Below are 20,447 nucleotides of genomic sequence, written 5' to 3' on the forward strand. Positions count from 1 at the left end.
GCTTTCTCTACTTTTCAGAGGTCCAAAATGAACAGCATTTAGAAATTCAAAGCAGCATCTGTGATTGCAGTCAAGATGACCAAATACCTCTAGAGACTGGTAAGGAGCATGTCACACATGAATGGATTTTACAGATCAGATTGTGAACAGAAAGGATGCCATGAGCATGGCACCAACTCCAGTAAGGAAGTCAGCATACAGACCACAGATCTTATCTACAGAGGCAAAGAAAACTGCACACAACAATTAAATTATACTCCATAAAAAGGATCAATTTTTGAAATACATTTGTTAGAGCAAAACTATCCTTCAGTCCTTTGAATAGTAATGTTTAATATTGAAGTGTGGTGTGTTTTCTTAGTACAAACAGCAAGCTAGAGTGGAAAAAAAATAAAAGAGCTCTGAGCACTGGGAATGGCAGAAATCTGAGCAAAAGAAAACAAGATCTCCTTGATACAAAGGAGTGAAAAATATATTCTCTGACTGAGAAAGATTATTGCATTCCTGGTAAAAGCATCAAGACACCAGACATTGCAAAGTTACAAATTTATTTGTTTTGAAATAAATACAAATACTTCATTAAGAAACTTTTCTTGATAGACTTTACACAATAGCTTTATTCTTTCTGGAAATTGTCTTTTCTTCCCACAAACTGTTATGGATATTCTACACAAGAGCTGCAGTTAGTCAATATAAAGTAACCTAGACTGTGTTCTTCTGAACAAGCAATCCCAAAGTATTAACATTTGCTATTTAACTGCTCAGCATTTGAGTGTTCTTATTTGTATGAGGACTGCAATGCAGCATGTATGCACTGGAGCTTAGGAAATCCTGCCCCACTAGCCAAGGGCAAACTTAAGAACACTCAATAGTGAAAATCTGACTGGTGCAAAAGTATCAAGCTACTAGCATCAAAGAAAGTAACCCAAGATATCAGTAGGCTACGTAAAGAAACAGAACCAGTAGATCATTACACTTACGCCATCATTAAACACTGTACTTCATGCATACAGCGTTGTCACTCCACGACTTTGTGGAGTACACTTCTCAGCACCAGTGAGATCTCATCAGTTTCAAATCTAGTCATTAGTGGCAGTTGAATGTACAGTATCTAATTACATGCCATCTCAGAGTTACTCATCTCTCCTGACAAAGAGCAGCTGGATCTGGCTTCACTTACAAAATCCCAAATTTATCACAATTGTGCTGGACACAAAACCTTGGAGCTGCAAAGGTAAGAAGCTGCCTGAAGTGAAAAATCAAGCTGTTTCTGCTTTGCTCATATGTACTACTTCTGACAGCTACACCAACTTTTGCAGTATGGTAAACTCTTTGGCCCATGATCCCAAACAGGAAACACTACCTTGCTTATTAAATTTCAATCCCATCCTCACTTGGCTAAGCAGGTTTTAGGGTCTAGGAGGAGGGAAGGAAAGGAAGACTGGAACTAAATTTCAGAAAGTGAAATAAAAAAAGCTTAAAGATTTAGTTCATCTCAAAGTCACATTAAAATTGCCTATTTTGGTAGTATATTATCGTACATAGGAAAACAGCCTTGAGTACTAGTGAATTAGGAGGTCTATAAATGCACAATACATCAACTTCTCTATCATTTGATGTCAAGCTATATACAATAAATTTGACTTCAGCTTCAACATGAGGCCATATTTGTTTCATTTCCTTTTTAAAAAGCCATCCATAATAGTGAATTTTTCTCCCCCTCTTTGAAACTCATCTCAAATTGTGCCAGTTTACTTCAAGAGAATGAGAGATAAAGGGGCATGTAACAGCTTTGATTTTAGAGGATGATATTAAGCAAGTCTGGTTTGACTGTGAAGCATTTACAACCACATCAGCTTTTGGCAAGTATCCTTTAGAATTTGGCATCCCTTGAAGGAGGACACAATAGCAGCAACTGTCTGAGTTACATGAATAACGATAGAGCAAATGAGATGCTTCTTTTCTTTGGTCCCTGTCAGACCCTGGTGAACAGAGTTCATCCTACTGAATAGCTTGAGATTAATACCAGTTATGCTTTTGTGATACAAGGGGCATCCATTACATTTGCACACTGTGACCAGTTTAAACCTCCCACAGCCATTTAACAGGACACCTCCATGGACTTGGGGCTTGATTGTTCAGCATTGCTTGCTGAGTTCGGTGTCAGCTCGATGCGTGTGTCTGTGTGGGAGCGGTTCCTGGCACCATCCCCGGTGTGGGATCGGCTCCTCGTTCCCTCTCCAGTGTGAGACCGGCTCCTTGTGCCTTCCCCAGTGTGAGACCGGCTCCTCTGTCCTTCCAAAGAGGTTACACTGGAGCCAGAAGCAGTGCGGGATCTCATCAGCCTGGTCATGCTAGCAGAAGGGACTGGAGGAAGAGTTTTTTGTTAATGACTTGTTCTATGGGCTTGTAAGGAAGCCCTTGCCTTTCTCTCCATCCTTAACCACCCTTGGAGAAGACTTCAAGGTTGAATATACACTTTTCATGGCAGCTTCACATGCAGAAGCACCACTATGGCTCCAGGCATACAGTTAAGGAGCCCAAATTACAGAGACAAAAGTGGTGACCAGGACTGAGGGGTTCAAGAGAGTTTTAAGGCATGTTGCTGTGACTGCAGCAATCCACAGGAAAAGTTCAGAATCTCATCAGATCTCTCAGTACTTTCAGATATTTAACCTTTGCTGATAGCCCAGGAGAGCAATGCATCTACACAACAGCACAAGGAAAAGATCTGACATCTGGGTTCAGTAGCCTCTGGGCGCTTACACGCCAAAAAAACTTGGTTGCCAGGTAAACCATTCCATAAAAGCAATACTTACTGTATCCCATTCCCTGAACAAAGTATTTGAAAGCTTCTGCAAGTTTGGCAGGCTGCAAATGAGAAAGAGTAGTAATGTTTACAGTGCTTAGCAAGTTACTTACATTACTATGCTACAGATGCTTCATCTTTAACAGGCACCTCGTAAATACTCTTTAGAGTCTACTGGACGTCTGAAAACGTCATTTACATGACAGAATTACACCATTCCCCTCCCTGGTCTGGTCCCCTGACCTATTATTTTACCAAACAGATTCATGCACTTGAGGATGAGATTTCTAGAGAAGTGACTCCAAGTGGTTTAAGCCTGGTGTTAACTTCCTTGTGCAGTTACTGAGGCAAGTAAGCCAAAATAAAATGATTAGCCTCACAAAACATAATAGCTAGTTCATACAGGGTCATCAACTGAGCAATTCCTAATTAGAGAGCAAATTCAGCTAGTCAGAGGTGGTAACTATGTTTATAGGGCAAAAGCACATATTGGTGAGATGCAAGCACAACTGCCTAGGACTGACATTCTTGCAATAAGGCAGTCACTGCTTTCCTCTGTGAAGCGTATTTGGCTGCTAGGTCAACAGCAATCTCAATTACTGCACATATTGTAAATACTGCCAATATTGCCTTTTTTGATACATTATTTTACCTGAATCATCACAAGGAATAGACTTTGCAAAACAAAAGCAGTGCACAAAACCCACAGCTTTAAAAAAGCCTCTTCCCACTATTAGAGCACACACTGCTTGTACAGGGACTTCTCAACTGCCTGCAATTACAAACTCATTGTTTTCCTTAAATTCATGATCACCCTATTACATTGCTCAGAAATCTATTTAGATGTTAGATCACACTCTAAAGCTGATTTACTGCTTGCCTCTTAAGTGACACAACATTAGAGCATAGGTAAGTTTTAACTTTCCCATCCTTGGAATTTATGCTTAAATATTTCAGAAATCCCAGTTCATTCTCAGTGTATGCAGGAACACTGTGTTGTTATTTCCTGCCTCCCACTTTCCTGATCTATACTATAAATAGTCCAAAAGAGAACATGCTTTAAAAACATCCACAGAATCACAGAAACGTTCCTATTGGAAAAGACCTTCAGGGTTACCAAGTCCAACCAATAACTCTACACTACAAGGTAAATCCATATTATCATAGTAGATAGGCATAAAAGAGTATCTCTGCATTCTTGCCTCAGACCTTTCCTTAGTTAAGACTTAATTAGTGGAAATAATGTCCCCTCCCAATCTTAATTTTCTGCCTCACTGCTCTTTGAAGAAAAAAGAAAGCTCAGATGACCGACTGACATCATTATTGGTGAAATTATAACCATCCTTTTGGCTGACATTTGGGAACAGCAAGTACCCTACAGGAAAACACCCATTTGTTGCAGTCTGGCACGCTGCAGAACAGGATTGGAAGGATTTCCGCCATTCAAATCCTACCTGGGAAACTTGAGGGAGCCCACCGCAGTCAGCCATCTGAAACGTGGATGAGAACAGCCAGTAAGTGCAATACCAGAGGAAATCATTTATGCTCAGGATATATTAAAATGACCTTTTTTAGCTGTCTGGCAGAAAAACTATTTCCTTTTGTTGTGTAACACACGCAGATGAACACATCAAAGTAACCAGTTAAATGTTTACCAAAACTACAATTACACCAGAGAACACCTCAAAGTGTCTTGATCTTCAAGCAAGGCATCAGATGGAGTTACAAATAAGCACTTTCTTTTTGCTAGGCAGTGATCACCAGTTTCTTAGAAACTAGCTTGTTAATCCTGGATAGAAGATCAGCTCTGAATTACAGTACCATGGCTCAGTATTGACCTGAATGACAAACAGAGGAGACAGAACAAACAGCTAAACCCCGAGGTGAGAGGGAAAAATGATTTGCTGAGATTGTAGATAGCAAGCATCAGCCTGACTTGCCAAGAGAAGCAAGGAACGTCAAATTAGAAAAGCTATCTTGAGTGCGTGCAGTATTTTTGGAGCATTTAATTTTTCCTGCCACTCCACCCCTCAAAGTGAACCCAACAAAAACAGTCCCATTCCAAGGAACACCACAAGCTGAAAGCAATTGAGTTGTAAACTACAGGAAACCCCAAATCCTATCTAGGATTAGTTAGCAGCAAAACGGGTCTGTAGCAGAATCTGGCATCAGCTGTACCCCTGGACTGAGCAAAGGCTGGCCACTGACAGTGAGAGAGTCTGTCATGCCCACATGGTAGGTCAGCAGTGTAACTCCTCAATGTTAGGAGGGAAAAAGGATCTTAAAAAAAAATATTGTTCATTAAATGTTCACTAACCAATTCAATAAAGAGCAATACAGTTCAAAGTTCCCAGCAGAGACAGGACCAATTTTTTTTCATTGTTCGCATGCTATTGCTCTCATTCAATTTTACATCATCAGCAACAAGCTGAAGACTGCATCTGTACTCTGAATGCCAAGTAGTAGCCTAAGCCTTTGCATGGTGTTTTGGTGTCTGGAAGTGCAACTTATCAACTTTTTGGAAAAGCAGTAAGGTGCTCTGGACTGTCTCCTCATAAAAGGCAGGATGACAAAACTGTGGCTGACAGATCAACTGTCTACTCACCCAACACTCCTGCTGAGGGACAGGCAAGGACAGAAACAGAATGAGTTGATTTGCACCTACACTCTGATGATGTCATTTTCAAACCTTTCAAAATACCTTGAGATCAACTTTGCAAGCTCTAGTCAAATTCATTATGGGTATGTGAAATACTGAGTGTCTGAAGTTGCACCCCAAAGTGTTCTAAAATGAAGAGCTGAGAAATTCCCTGTTGTTAACCTTGACAAGAAGCCCCTAGTCTCATTTATTTCACTAAAATGCTCTTAACCTGAAGGAAGTGCCTTTCCACATGAGAAATGGATTTTCATCATACTTTCTGGACTGTAGTATATCGCTCTGGTTCTGCTTTCTTAGTTAATCCAGCTGATTTTAAATGAGGGGAGTGTTTATTTAACAAAACAGCTTGTGTGATTACCTTCAGAAGTGTCGTCCTTGTTGGGTCCAGCTTTGCATTGCATTCAACCTATATTAAAGAACAGCAGTGTAAGTCATTATATGCAAGACTTTAGTTATGAACTGCTGGAGGAAAACTGATTAAATGACTTGTTTGCTGGCCTAATGTAGACTAAAGTGAGTATTCTGGGCTTGTGTGTGAAGAACTTTATGCATCCATACATACGCCTTTAAACCCAAATAGGTCAGTTCACATTTCTGCCTGTATTCTTTTCCATGTAAAAACAAAACCATTAGTTGAGAACTGGAGATTTTTTTAATCTGTTTCTAAGACTCCAGTGGCAACAAGTGTTGTTTATCTGGTGACTTTGGGTCATCTGGTAGCTTCCCAAGTGGTGAGCAGCCATATGGCCACCAGCCAGCAGACTGGGCATGCCCATAAAGGCACAGCATTTGAAGTCACCCAGTCATCTGGGGCAAGTTATAATGGTCAGAAAGAAGCTCTTTGCTTCCATAGTGACCCTGGGCACAGCTCCAGCACCAGAGAAGTTAAAATACCAGCCGCAGATTCCTCTCTAAAGGAAAACATTTGCGGTTCACTGGAACTGCTGTGGCGATTGTTCCTAACGCAGTAGCTATTAAATAATGGCACTCGGACAGGGGGACAAACAGCGAGGAACTAGTGGCAGCTCTCCTGCAGTCTGAAAGAGGAGAGTCAGCTGGGCTGGATCAATAGTCAGCAAGGCATGAGCTTGCTGGCCTCACATAGCTCCTTGGCTTGCCTGCCCATCAGCATGGTGGCAAAGACGGCTTGAGATCTATACACACCACAGCATCCACTGCTGGGGAACTGTCGCCGACCACCAGGAGAACAGGACACCTGCAAGGAAGCACACAGACAGGTATTGGTTCAGTGATGTGGCTTGCACCTGCCCCAAGATACATGTTGTGTTACTGGAAAATGAGACCATTACACATGTGAAAACTATTTGGTTTGTATTCCAAACACTTTAAACACACATCAAATCCATTGTATTAATTGCAGGTCTAATTAGATGCCTTGGTAACTTGCCTGAGAACTTCTCCTTTTACCCACCTTGTAGCAAATCAGCTCTTACTCCTTGCTTTATAGAAACTGAATGTGGTCATCAGCAAGAACTCATCCCCACTCCCCAGCACATGTGAGCTCCAACATTTGGACCTCCCACCCAATTTTAAACAAACTGGTAGCAGAAAGAGACTCAAAGTCTGTGTGTAAACATTAGCAGCTGAGCAGAGGAAGACTTGAAAACTTATGTAAGATAAGTTACAGCATAAATGAAAAGCAGATCTGGCAGATACTCTCTCATACATGCTTCATCTTACTGAGGGTTTGGGTTTTGGTTTGCTGCTGTGTTTGGGTTTTTTAACTGCCTTTACATTCTTGTGGTTGCACAGACACAGCTTAAGTGCATTTGGAGATATAGCTCCCATTAATTAGGACACGTTTCCAGGTGAAGCTACCTACTTTTCAAGTAACTACTCTGTCAGACCAAGTTTTAGCTTTCCATTTCAGCTAGTATGGTTCTGAATTTGAAGAGAAGTGTTTTTAAATGGTGGTCCTTGACTTGAAGTAACCTCTCATCTACATGAATTGACAAGATCCTTTTCTAGCTCATAAGCACATTTCATCTCAGCCCTGCAATGCACCCATTGGTCACACCTCTGAGCTCACATCATGTACAAGTGAATTGGTAGGAAATAAAATACTTACTGAAGGGTGACAACATTTATTCCAGGAACAGGACGCTCAATCTCTAAGTCTCGTCGACTGGAAAAAACAATCGAGATTGAAGGTCTGATTTTTTTTCCTGGTGCTTTCATGTTCTTCTATGTTCAAGAATGCACAGATGCTCACATGTGTTAATTTATTATGATACATGTTCTAGCCTCCACAATTGATGGAGAACCACTGAATTATCAATGCCAGTCCCAGTGTACTACCTCTCTTCCCACAAATGCACAAGGTCCTTCTCCCATAAGCAAACCACCTGAGATCCCTAAAGGAACTGTCAAGCAGAATTTTGTTCTAGGGGAACACAAGTAACTCTACCACACAAGTAATACTGGACAGCCTCTTAAAACAGTTTCCAGTTAGAAGTCAGGTAAATGTATTTACCTGTTGTAAGAGTTGACAAAGAGATGAAGGTTGGTTTGATTCATATCATTAATAATATGCTGACGGTAAGTATGGATCAGGTCATGGTTGCTGTGAATCTCTTCCTACAGTGGAGACAGAATCATTCAGAATAGGGGCTACTTTCTGAAAGGATCTGAAAACATGGCACAGCAGTCATGTATCAGACTTATCTAAACAAAAGGAGTGCACCTTTAGGGAAGGGACAACTTCTAGAACTCAGTGGTGTCACCCAGAATTAGTATTAGCCTTCAGTTGCAGTATCACTTTCTTGCTTTAAAACCTCATATGTTGTAAAGTCAAGCTCTGAAGACTGCAGAACATGTAGTTGTAGTGCAGATGGTTAGTCAGACAAGTGTGAGGTTTTAAAGCAACAACAACCAAAAAAAGCACTCGGGATATGAAACTCAATAAATGTTTCCAGGGTAAAGCAGATGCTGAAAGCTTACAAACATATGTAATATGGAACTCCATTTCACAATTGCAAGTAACTAAGTTTCAAGGGCTTCAATCACTAACATTTTTAAACAGTTTGGTTCTATAGTCTTTATAAATTGGTTTCTTGTTCTGCTGAAATGGAGTTTTCCATTGCATTTGCTAACAGTTTCAAATACTGAAAAGTAGCCTCAGAAAACAGTATAGCACTTCCCATTAAAGTACCCATTAAAGTAGGTCTGAACTGAAGAGCACCACTAGCACTAACAACCAGCTCCCCCACAGTTAGGAGTTTATTAGTGTATTAAAAAAATCTGTGGGCAATTCTGCTCAGAACATAAGCATGTATTATGCTTATGTTGGCTGTGTAAACAGGGAGTATCACAACTGAGATGTACTTCAGTCATTAAGACACAGCAAGCCCTACAGCAGCCTATCATCTCCAAAAAAACTGGGAAGGTGAGTGTCAACCCAATCTCACGGTTCAACTTTGTACTCTTGAGTGAAGGTTTCTCCTCTCCTTCCAAAGCCAGGGAGTAAATACAGATGATTGGGGGAAAAAAAAAAAAAATCAGAGGAATCTTTTGAACACCCTTACCTTCCCAAAAAGATGTGAAATGACCATATCTGGTAGAGCATTTGTCCAACCTGAAATCTGAACAGCAAGATTATCTAAGTATTTGATATGAAAACAACCTGTGAACAACTGAAAACATTCAAGTACATATAAGACCACCAGTGGATGCTCCTCTGCTGTCTTTATGTATGTAACACCTTCGAATTTTCCCCCCACCCCTTGATTTGACTAAAATACTGTTAGGGGTTGTTACGTTTAGGTGACTTAAGATGTCTTTACTAATGAAGCTATATAGGGAGAATACTGCTAGTAGCATTGGTATACTTGGAATTGTTCCCTGCAACAAGCAAAGCATGTAACATTACTGCAACCATCTCCTCTCTAACAACATGTTGGAGCTGGTACCTAAAAGCTCATGTCCCAGAGCATGTGCTCTTGCTGTGCAAGGACAGAAGAACACAGGGCACCTGCTGTTGTCCTTAGTTTAGCAATGATTAAGAGAGGTGGACAGCAGAGGAACAGCCAAAGAATTTATTTAGTGAAGACACTGGGTGAGATAATCAATACAGACCAGCTGCCACCATTTCAGTCTAGAGCAGTTCACTAAACACACTTCCACATCAAATTTACCAAAACAAACTGGTATGCAAAATCACTTTAAAAAAATTGACTGAGCCTTTACAGAACATTACAACCCGGCTCTGGAAAGTTTCTCCTACTCTTACAAGGTTGTTATTGCATTTAATAGCAGTCTAGATATTTATTATGAGTTGGCTCTGCATGTGGTTAATGGATGACACATTAATTTTTGCACTTGTCATGGCATTTATAACAACTCCCATTCATTTCAACATGACCCTGAATGACACAAAGTGCCTTCCACAAGTTTGTCCTGAGTTTAACAGGTTAAATCTGAGTGACATGTAATGTAACAAGTATACTTATTTACATATACTTGTTCCAGGAAAATTTTGGAAACCAGTTCTCAGCATCCCTTTTCCCACATTGCAGCATTGTTTATGACTACAAAAGAACACAGTTAACAGGAGCTTCTTTGTATCTGAACGTTTTAACTTTAAAAGCCTGGTTGCATAGACAATCTGCCCACAGTTCCTGTGGTTAATGCCTTTTCTAGTCTTTTTGGCATGTAAGACTCATTTAGATGATTGAAACCTGGAAGATGTTCTGAACATTTTTCTAGTTCACATTTTGGACTGTGCTAGTAAACAAAGCCATGGACACGAAGTGAGTGTTATGCTACGCTTGAAGTTTACTTTAAAAAAGTTTGTATCCAGAACTATCCTTTGTAAGAGTTAAATTAGGTTTTCCCCAGCAGTAACTAGCTCTTAATTTGTCCATAGCCAGTAGTTCCCCAGTACCATGTGTATCTATTTCCTCAGAGTCTTTGTTTTTAATCACTAGCCTTGCAGGAGCTATGCTTGGAAGAATGATCCCCAGAAGAATTATCCTGGGATATTTTGTGTCTGCAACCATGCCTTGAGACAGGCTTGCAGCATGACTTATTTTTCTAACTTAAACATGTTTACCTTAGTTGCTGCCCAGTCCATCCAACCTTCAGCACATGGGTTTACATTGATGAGAACTAATCCCTCCACCATCTCTGCATGGTTTAACTGCAAAAGAAAAGGTCTGAAATTCATCACACAGGCTTTCCAACTTCATGGTCATCATAAAATTGCAATGAGCAAGTTGTCTCCTGAAGAGGAGAGCAGAGTGTCTAGTTTTATCTTGCCCAAAACAAGCATTATGTATGGAAAAAAAAAATCGTTACAGCAATTCAGCTGCGCAGCTGGAGGATATTAAGATTTAACTTCTTCTCCACCCTCAGTTTAAATAGAGAACTCCCATTAAAAAAACCTTCTGCAAATTAACTGGGAAGAGCCCAGGACTTAAAATGGAAAAGCTAGGTCTTCTGGATTAGCTACCCTGCAGATTGTGGTATTTCACTTAAAAGCCTAACTGCTTACTTAAATGGGCACGGCAGGGCAGGAATTCTCTGCACACACTACAAGGGTGACAGCACATCAGGGAAATCAGGTTCAGACTTTAGAGAAGTTCCACAAAACTTACAGCAAATCTGGTTAGGATGTAGGCACCAGCTCCAGTTCCCATTCCTATTATGGTTTTCAGCCTGCACAGCAATAAAAGGGAAGAGGCAAATGATCAAGCACCAAAAATAAACCCAACCATGTCAGCAGCCTTCCTCTTTCACATGCCAGCCTGTAGCTAGAGAAATGAGTTGCACCTTGGGCAAATCATGGACCCTCAGCAATGCCACTGGCCTCAGTAAGGAGCTCAGCACAGCAGCTGGTTTGTTTTTGGTAGACTGGCAGGATGCTAGTCCCCGTGCCTTGGAGAGCAGCAGTGATTTTTGCTTATCTTTAAGCAAATACTTTCCAGTACCAACTGGGATGCTAATTTCTCTCTAACAGGGGGCTGGCAGAAAAATCCTCTAATGCTATCCAGCCACTAGGGTGACAAAGTTTAAACTTCATAACCAAACAGGGCAGAGACAAACCAAATATTTGCATTAACTGAAATTGGTTTTAAAGTATTGCCTTCAAGGCCTCAGAAAACACTGGAAGGGAAGACTAGACAAAAACCGGTCTGAAAAACAGGTTATACAATGCTTTTAGAAAAATATCTGAGGGTAGTTTTTGTTCTGACTAACAATATTAAATCATGGCTTTGTAAGTGCACTCCAGTTTAATTGATTTTCAAGGTACTGACACAATGTCAGCTTTTTTTTTTTCAGTCCAAGAGCAAAACTGGGAACTGCTTTACATCAGGCATTTCAAAAAACATAGCCCTCAGAATGGTAATGAGGTAAACTGGTTCAAGGTACTGGTATTAGCTATGTCTAAATTGGGGTACTAAGTCTGAGAACAAAACCCTAGCCAGCAGTCCAGCCTGTTTGTCTTCCAAGGCTGCCTAACCCTGAAGGCAAGGTTTTCTCTGTTTGGTCTAAATCCCCTTGGAGGTGCCTACTCGTACTCTTCATTGTGTACCACAAGCACCCTTCTAATCTACAGCACCCATTGAAGCTAAGCTTTAAGAGGAATACACACGTCTGAATTTGTAGGTGGACAACAGATGTACTAGACCCTTCAACATCAGCAACCTGACATTTTCATTGGGTAGCAGAGGCTGAAGGAGGTTGGACTGGCCCCCTAAGGCAGCTGAGCCACAAAAATGAAACAGTACGTGTCTTCAGATGGGATGGATTGTTCTCTGCTAACCACAGAGGAAAGCACAGGTTATTGCAGTGCTAAGAACAGATTGTGCCCTGCCCCTCTGAGAGTGATGCAGAGAAAATACTGGAGGAAGTCCCTCAATTAGGTACATGGGATTTCACTCTGAGTTGCTTCCTGTTTAAAAATAAACAGACTATTCAGAAAAGACAAAAAAATCCAAGCTCGTTCAGAAACAAAGGCAAAAGTGATGAATCCAGAACAGAGGAATTAAAAGCCAACCACACTTGTAATTCTAGCAAAGTGCCAAGGGTAGCACAACAGAATACCTGCTCTATTGGTGTGTTATGTAGAGACAAGAATGAGGAAAGCAAGTAAATAATTCAGCACTCACCCAAACTGTTTCAGGATTCCAGGAAGCATTTCAGCCAACTGATCCATGGAGGGATACACATACCTACAACATATATGTGTTTGTGGAGTTACTACACCATGTTCAGTAGAGTAGACAGGGTTTAAGGACACAGTGGTCACTGTGGATTTAATAGCAAATATGCTCATTATGTGCAAGTTATCAAATGATATATGTCTGGTTTGGCTAAAAGCAAAATATGCCATAATGAGTCTCTCCCAAGAAAAGTTAACAGTTAAAACTTAGGAAGAAAATCTGAACTTGAGAGGTGAGCTGTCAACCACATTCACCACACTTGCACTTTTTAGTCCACCACAAAAAAGTGCTCCCTCACTGCAGCATCACAGACCAGCAATGAGATCCAGACCACTTGCAAATAATAGGCATGCATGTTGAGAGGCACAGGTTTCCACAGCTATAAAACATTGGAGAGAATTAGTCACAGGAAGGGCTGAGGAAGTTCAATAAAAATAGCTGTCAGTTAATGCTATGGTTCTCTGCAGAGCAGAAATAAAATTGAGGGAAGAAAAGTCTGTACAAAATCTCAACCAGTCAGTGCATTAAAAATCCACCTGAAGTTGCTGGAGAACATCTGCCTAGGAAGTATTCAAATCTCTCTCATCAGGACTACACCTAAGGATTCTCTAATTTACTCTCCAAAATAAAACCAAAGAAATCACTCCAAAACAATCTAAAACCTTAAACAGTGTAGAACTACTTTAAGTTATTTTCTCACATTTTCTTTTTAGGAAACTAAACCTTGTCATGATAAAAGCCAGTGTCAACATGTCACAGAGGCTTTTAACTTAAGCATGTCAGTCTCCCAGCTGAAGGGCTGGAAGCAATAATACAGCTTTTTGTGTTGTCATCATGATGCTATTAAACAGTGGTCTTTACCAGCATAGACCATGAGGTTGCCCTATGTAACTGACAACTCCAAAGTGTTAATGCTTGTTCAGGACATGAGGGTTAAGACACTTAAAAGCTTGTGATTTAAACAAATGCAAAGGGAGGTGACTGAAATAGCTGGTTGACAACCAGGCCAGTTAACACTATCTGAGAACCTGGCCCATCATGACCTCCACAGCATCAGACCAGCTTAAAAATTAAGAAGGGAAATAGACCGGGTACATGTAAGCTCCTTAATATCCAGTTCTTACAGAACAACTGTTCCTTGCCTTGGCCCATCCCCTTGACATGCTGGCTGTTCCCTTCCTCCATCAAGCTAATTCCTAAGTGGCATGTTAAGATAAACTTGATTCATTTGAACTAAATGGGACAAGCATTTTGGCCAAGACAAGAGTCACACCAGGTTTCCAAGAGCTGCTGCATCATAACATAAATCAGTCAGGAGTATGCAGCTGTGTTATTCTGTAGGTGTACATCACTTTGTTACTCCCTAACAACTTGGATTTCCCAGGTAGTTTATAACGTCTGCTTTTCAACATCTACCATGTTGCCATTTCATGAAAACCATGGGTTTCAGAAGTACATTGCATAATTCCTAATGTCAATCTTGTTTATGGTAACAATTTAATCTGCATCCACAATGTCATTACAAAAAAAGTAGCTAGATGTATAAATTTACAAGTGTAGACATCTGCTTCACAACCAGTTGAGTTACCAGAGTTAAAACACTTAATTACAGCCTCAAAGTTTACAGTGAACTGGCACAACACAACAGAGCTTCTACATATCCAGTATCTTAGAAACAGAGCATCAGGATTCAAGTTCAAAAGCCAGATACTGTGTTTGCAGCAAGTGCTTTAATGAAACAGCAAATCAAGACTATTTTTCCAGAAAGAGGATAAGTCTGATGGCCTGGGCTGCTTCCCCAGCAACTCACCCAGCTTGGAAAGATGGTGCTCCATCCTGCTGGCCAGGTGCATCCACATGGCAGACTGCAAAGTGCTGGGTAATCTCCTGCATATCCTCAAAGTTGAAGAGAGGATTGAAGCAAGTTTTATCTTCATAAGGAAAAGAAAATATGGAATAATTATCTTGAGGGAAAACAGTAAGTATGAAGCCACAAAAAAATAATTTATTAACTTGTCCCACAGGTTAAAGAAAAGTTGGCTCAATCAAGTGAGCTGTGTTATAGTCTGGGAAAAGCAGCAATCTTTTATTCCAAAGCCTTTCTACAAAGCAACCTGTGCCAATTTGCTTTAATTCCTCAAAGGAGAATCCCCAAACAGCTCCTTTCTCATAGCCAGCTAAGATTTATCCATGTTGTTTTTGCACCTGCCAAAAGTATTTGCTTGGTATACCAAAATCTCAAAAAAATGTTTTGTTATCAAGCACTAAAATACTAATACAACAAAGCTGAGAGTATTCATCCCATGTTTTTGCTTCGATAAAATTATCCAGTTTCTCATCCTTTTTTTTCTGTCAATAAAGAGAAAAAAATATCCTAGGCTGAGATTGTGACTTCCACTTTTGTGTAAACTTTACAGTATCTGCTTTACATGATCAGCTTCTGCAAGCAGCTCAAGATAAAAGTGTCCTTCTGGGACACTCAGTACTGTCAGCTCCCAGTTCTGAGGTGATTAGATTTCTGATGTTTAATTAATGTGTAGAAAAGTTTAGCATGTTTTCCTCCTGGATTGGAAAGCATGAATTCCACAGCATCATTGCTGAGATGCCCAGAAAACAACTGAGTATTCTCTGTGTTTCTGAATGTCTCCACATTACAATGCACATTCTTCTCTAGAAAGAAACGTCTTACTAAAAAATGAAATCCAGATTAAGTCCTGCCCTGATCCACACAAAATGCAACAGCAAGGCAGATCCACAAACAACAGCCAAGAAAATAGATTGCTTTGTTATGAGTAATATCCACCCACACATCAATAATCACACTTTGAAGACCTGCAAGTGTTTTAAAATGTAAATATTGACAACTGACTAACAGTAATTGTGTGAAGCAAACAGTACTGCTGAATAAAAACAAACTAGAACACATCTGCCTATTAGGTCATTATGTTCTTGGATATGGCAAATAAGACAAAAGGCACTTATCAAAGTTATATTCTTCATACTGCCTAAGGATGGAATAGCAGCACTCGTTTTGCCATCCTGATTTGACAGGTAATTCATATAAACCCATAGCTGTATAAGACTGGCTGTCAGACAGGAGCCCAAGACAAATCACCAGCAGTGTTCTTGACCCTGCTGGCAATATACCTTCATTCATGTTTTTACAACATTTATAGATGGTCACTATGAGCTCCTTTAAGTGAAATGTTCCGATTGTTTACTTCAGAAGACAAAAAAGAAAAGAGAAAATTAAACTTGCTGTAGGAGAGTAATTAGGTACCAAACAGATTTCAATGCACATAAGTGATCAAGGACCTGGGAAAGATTTCCTAACCATCAGCATTTTCCCACCTTTTATTACATGGTTTAGCACCAGACTTGGTAGTTAGATAACAGTTGGACTCCGATTATAAAGGTCTTTTCCAGTCAAAGGGTTTCTGTGATTCTACAGCAGTAGCATTGGGAAGTAGGCCACAGCTGTGCTATTAAATGAAATGTCTACTTACGATTCAGCCCGATGTCATGGTAGGTGAGGATAGCTGGCCGGTTCCCTCTGGGAGTCCCACACATGGTGACATGGACTGAGCCATGCACAGTCTCCACATCTTGCTCCTGGTAAAGCACAGAAGGAGCCTGTTAGTGGCTTCTCCAAGTGCTCCACCAAACACTAGCTGCAGCAGATCTTTGTGAGACCACGAGCACAGGTCCTGTCCCATCCCAGCACAGGTCTGCCTGTAACCCCAGGGATCTCCACAGTTCCCATGCTAACAAATGTATTCTTGCTCACAGTGTGAGCTCTCTGCTAACATTTTACATTTGGCTGTCACCTACTCCAGTTTAGAGGCTACTACAGCAGCACTTCAGCTACTACCACTAACCAGATGCTGAAGGAATAGTTGGCAGTGAAAGAAAAAAAATAGATGAAAGTAGTTCAGTGCAATGACATCTAAAGTAACAGTAATGACTGTCAGTATTCGAAAAAGCACAAGTTGCCAGCATAAAATGCTTCTGTTCAAAGCTATGCATGTTAGCTTTATGGCTTGCTATGTATAGTCCTGAGCATAAAGATAACTGTCTGAAGTATGATATAGAGCAACATATCCACAACATCATTGTGGTAATCATCAGAGAAACAACAGTAAGAAGCATACTGCCATTATTTGACATAAGAGGAGTTAATACTATTTATCAATCTCAAAGCTTTATTATCTAATCAAAGTCTTCTCAAATATCATCTTTTATTTTTTGGATGTCTGAGTTAAATGTGACTTGGCTTATACTAACATCCACAATATATGGAACAGTCTTTAGTTTCTTTTATAGTTGAACTTCAAATGGGTATAGGCAATTTGTTACTTCACCAACACGTATAAAGAGAATCACAACACAGGTAATCATGCCGCTTATGTACAGTACCACTGTGCCCACACAACAGACAATGTAGTGTGCAGTTAGCAGCCAGCCTTTGGATTTAATGAGGATACTTTCTTTCCTGTGCAGAACACGTCTATGCCATTCTGTATCATGCTGCTGCAGGGCTTGACTTGCTCTGTGCAGTAATGCCCAGAGGCAAAGCTCAAATGAAACTCAAACCTACTAAAAATTATGCTGTAGAAAGCAGGAAGGTACAGACTCTAAGAAAAGCTTTAGAGAGCAAAACCTATGAGCTCTTCAGAGATCAGATGTGGTAAGCTTTGATCTGAATCTCAGCTCCTTAATTTCATACAAGAAATATACCACATATTTTGTTGAAAATAAGGATGGTAAGCAACACCATTCCACATTTCACCTAATTTCCTTGCAATTACACATTTATACCAGTTTTAAGTTACAATTACAGCAATTGCACACTGGGAAAGTTTAGCATTTGCTGCTATATGCCATTGAAGCACTAATTCCCAGTTTTTGTGTTTTCTTAGAGATCCATTCCTCTGCATACTTACTGCATTATTTAGCAGGTAAGCTGTATCTTCCATATCCAACACCATCCTTAGGCAAAACAGGGTGATAAATCCAGCAAGCCACACTGAGGACAGTAGCTAGTTTCTACTTTGCCCAAGTAGGAAACTGGGTTATATAGACAAGCTGCTATCCTGCATAGGCTTATGACTCCCATAATGCCTAGCTAGAAAAACCAAAACAGACTAATTCATGGGGATGTCATTCTTAAATAGGATTTGAGTCAGGTTTGACCAGGAGAAGTACTTACTCAGTAGAGCTCAGACATCAAAGATTAACTAAGTCTCTGGCAAATAACCAAAGTGCCAAATTTCAAACCTGGGAATTAGTAGTCTTCCCTGTTGCCGTTTGCATCAGGTTTTGATAAGTTTAGAGATTAATTTCAGGTTTTGCTGCCTCAAATGCTAGACCACTCCAAACTCACTCTAAATTAAATCAGAAGCAATGTCTTTCGTAAAAGCCAGTGTTAAAGTTTCCAGTAAGACCAAAACAGACCTTGGAAAAACAGCATAAATTAGAATGGGTCCACAAGACAAAACCAGAGACTAAGTGTTTTAATTAGTAACAACAGAAATTACTATTTTCCACATTGTACCTTCCTTCTGTGCTTAGATAATTTTCAATACAAAGCATGAAAGTCAACAGTTTGGCAATCTTGGCACCAGTAGGAGAGTAAGTGATATTGTGTAGCACACCTCCTGCTGAGTGTGGAACATACAGGAATTATTTCCTCCGCAGCTCAGGACTATTAGGCATTTCATATCATCAGACTGTTATTGCTAGATCCTTCCAGTAGCAGCACTGAAAAATCTAGCATGTGTTTTCTTAGGAGGAACCACCTTCCAAAATTTGGGACCTTCCGCATTTGTGCGCGAAAGAAAAATCTACTCACGGTAGATGAAGCTTGACCCTTGAACCTGCATATCCCACTGACCTCGGCAGCTAATTCTTCTGCAACTGGAAGCCTGAGCCTAGTTCAAACTCAGTGTCAGCTAAAAATAGTTCAGAGACAACAGGCAAACGCATCCCTAATTACTGCCATAAATCACAGTCAGTTTAGCAATTGGTTTAATTCCCCATTATCTTCACAGTAAGATTCCCCCAATTCAAGCAAGTTGTGCTGTTTTCCTTTAGTGAGAATTCTTAATGATGTGTAACTAAAAGTTTCTCCTGAAAAAAAATAAATCATCAATTCAAACCAGTTTCTTCAGTGACATCAAACCAACAACTTCACATCCCTATTGATCCTATTAAAGATCAAGAGATTTGTCTACGTGATGCAGGGATGGATGTTTTCAAAATGCAGAGCACTGAAAACAGATGGCAGCACATCCCAATCAACATCAACGTTATAGTAAGAGGCTCTTCACCAACTGATTTGTATTAAAATACTATCTTGGAAAAAAATCCAAGGTACACTAATCCGATAGAAGGATAAAGACAAACACACCATCTGTTCACATCTCACTTTAACAGAGGTGCAGTCTTATCTTCGCGCCCTTAAAACACACACACAAATACTTGGAATACATGAAATTCAGGAGAGGCTGCCTTAGACTGAAGGACCTGATCCATTCTAAAGGAGATTTTACTTTTGGGTCAAGTGACATTTCCTGACATTTTGTAGAGGTTAGAGTTGGGGAGGGCAGTGCAATTTTTATGTCAGTAATAGAGGAGAGCTCATTTATTCCTTCTCCTCTCTGCCCTGGCTGACATGGATCAAGTACCACATTTATGAACAAGTTCTTTTCTAAAGTATGCAAACAAAACACTTTAGATAACTAAGAAGGAAAAAACACACACATATATGGCAGATTTTAATGAAAATGCCACATTTAAAGTAAAATACTACATTCCATCAAGAGTATTTTAAAGCTTTCAAATATACTTAATCCTCAATTATTATCTCATGCTTTTATTTTAATTTATAATATTATGCCTGTTAAATATACCTCCATTCTCTTGCCTCAGGACTGAGGGAAAAGCTTCAAAGCTTTTAAAGAGGATTAAAATAGCTTTTTGAATTACCAGGAGACAGTACATTTTAAGTTTATATTGCTTAAGAAATTTAATATACTAGTAACTGCATACATTATTTTTCACTTCTCTTTTTTCTGTATCTTGAAGATCAAAAATATTTCAGCTCTTAATGTGGTATTGCAATGTTGAGTTTCAAATCCCCTTTGCCCTGGATTTATTGAGCACTTTTCCCCTCAGTTTTTTCTACTCTGAAATAGTTATTTCAGTTCATAGTATGTTTTGCCAAGACTCCAGTGTCCACCTTTCCAGGTTTTGGGCCCTTTTTTTTTTGGTGCTTAGTTGGTTTGGGGTTTTGTTTGTCTCTCTGTGGTGGAGGCAGGGTGTTTTGTTGCTCGTTTGGGTTTCTGGGGGGCGGTGAGTGTGTTTGGTTGGGCTTTTCTTCCCTAAGGTTTCTATTTTCAATTAGCAGTATCTCAAATAGGTTCCTCAATTCAGGCTCTGAGTTGAGTACACCAATAACAGTAAATGAATTTAGATACAAAAGTAAATGACTCTGCTAAGGTTGAAGCCGGTAGCTAGAGAACTGAAGAAGATTATTGCAATAGTTCTGCCCAGACATTCTTCCTAGTCTGATTAGCACAGGACTGCACTGCGCTGCAAAAGCGCAAAACTACAACCACTCCTGACTCTTCTCTTCAGACACCTAAAAGGATGATGAAATCCATGTAACACACTGCAGCTCATTGCACTGCAAGGACCAGCTCTCGTTGGAGGCAGTTCTTTCCTTGTCCCCTCACAAGGAAGGAAAGCAGAAATTGCTCTTGTGTGCCAGTGGTGGCTATAGATGGCCATGAGC

The 20,447-nt window shown here is 40.1% G+C and overlaps 1 protein-coding gene across 1 annotated transcript in view; it reads right to left on the minus strand.

Annotated features, from left to right (window-relative positions):
- Window positions 1-531: 531 nt before the first annotated feature.
- The window catches only part of NDRG1 (N-myc downstream regulated 1), a 39,835-nt gene continuing 19,919 nt past the window's right edge, over window positions 532-20,447 (minus strand). Inside the window, exons 4-16 of the mRNA XM_064154322.1 lie at window positions 16,159-16,264; window positions 14,463-14,583; window positions 12,599-12,661; window positions 11,084-11,144; window positions 10,540-10,626; window positions 9,014-9,070; window positions 7,963-8,066; window positions 7,558-7,614; window positions 6,633-6,684; window positions 5,827-5,874; window positions 4,264-4,299; window positions 2,820-2,871; window positions 532-2,367 (exon numbers count right to left, since the gene is read on the minus strand). Coding sequence (XP_064010392.1) covers window positions 2,102-2,367; window positions 2,820-2,871; window positions 4,264-4,299; window positions 5,827-5,874; window positions 6,633-6,684; window positions 7,558-7,614; window positions 7,963-8,066; window positions 9,014-9,070; window positions 10,540-10,626; window positions 11,084-11,144; window positions 12,599-12,661; window positions 14,463-14,583; window positions 16,159-16,264 — 1,110 coding nt within the window. The 3' untranslated portion in view covers window positions 532-2,101. The remainder of the gene's footprint in view (window positions 2,368-2,819; window positions 2,872-4,263; window positions 4,300-5,826; window positions 5,875-6,632; window positions 6,685-7,557; window positions 7,615-7,962; window positions 8,067-9,013; window positions 9,071-10,539; window positions 10,627-11,083; window positions 11,145-12,598; window positions 12,662-14,462; window positions 14,584-16,158; window positions 16,265-20,447) is intronic.

This window comes from Pogoniulus pusillus, chromosome 14, assembly GCF_015220805.1.
Source record: "Pogoniulus pusillus isolate bPogPus1 chromosome 14, bPogPus1.pri, whole genome shotgun sequence".
In the NCBI taxonomy this organism is placed as follows: Eukaryota; Metazoa; Chordata; class Aves; order Piciformes; family Lybiidae; genus Pogoniulus; species Pogoniulus pusillus.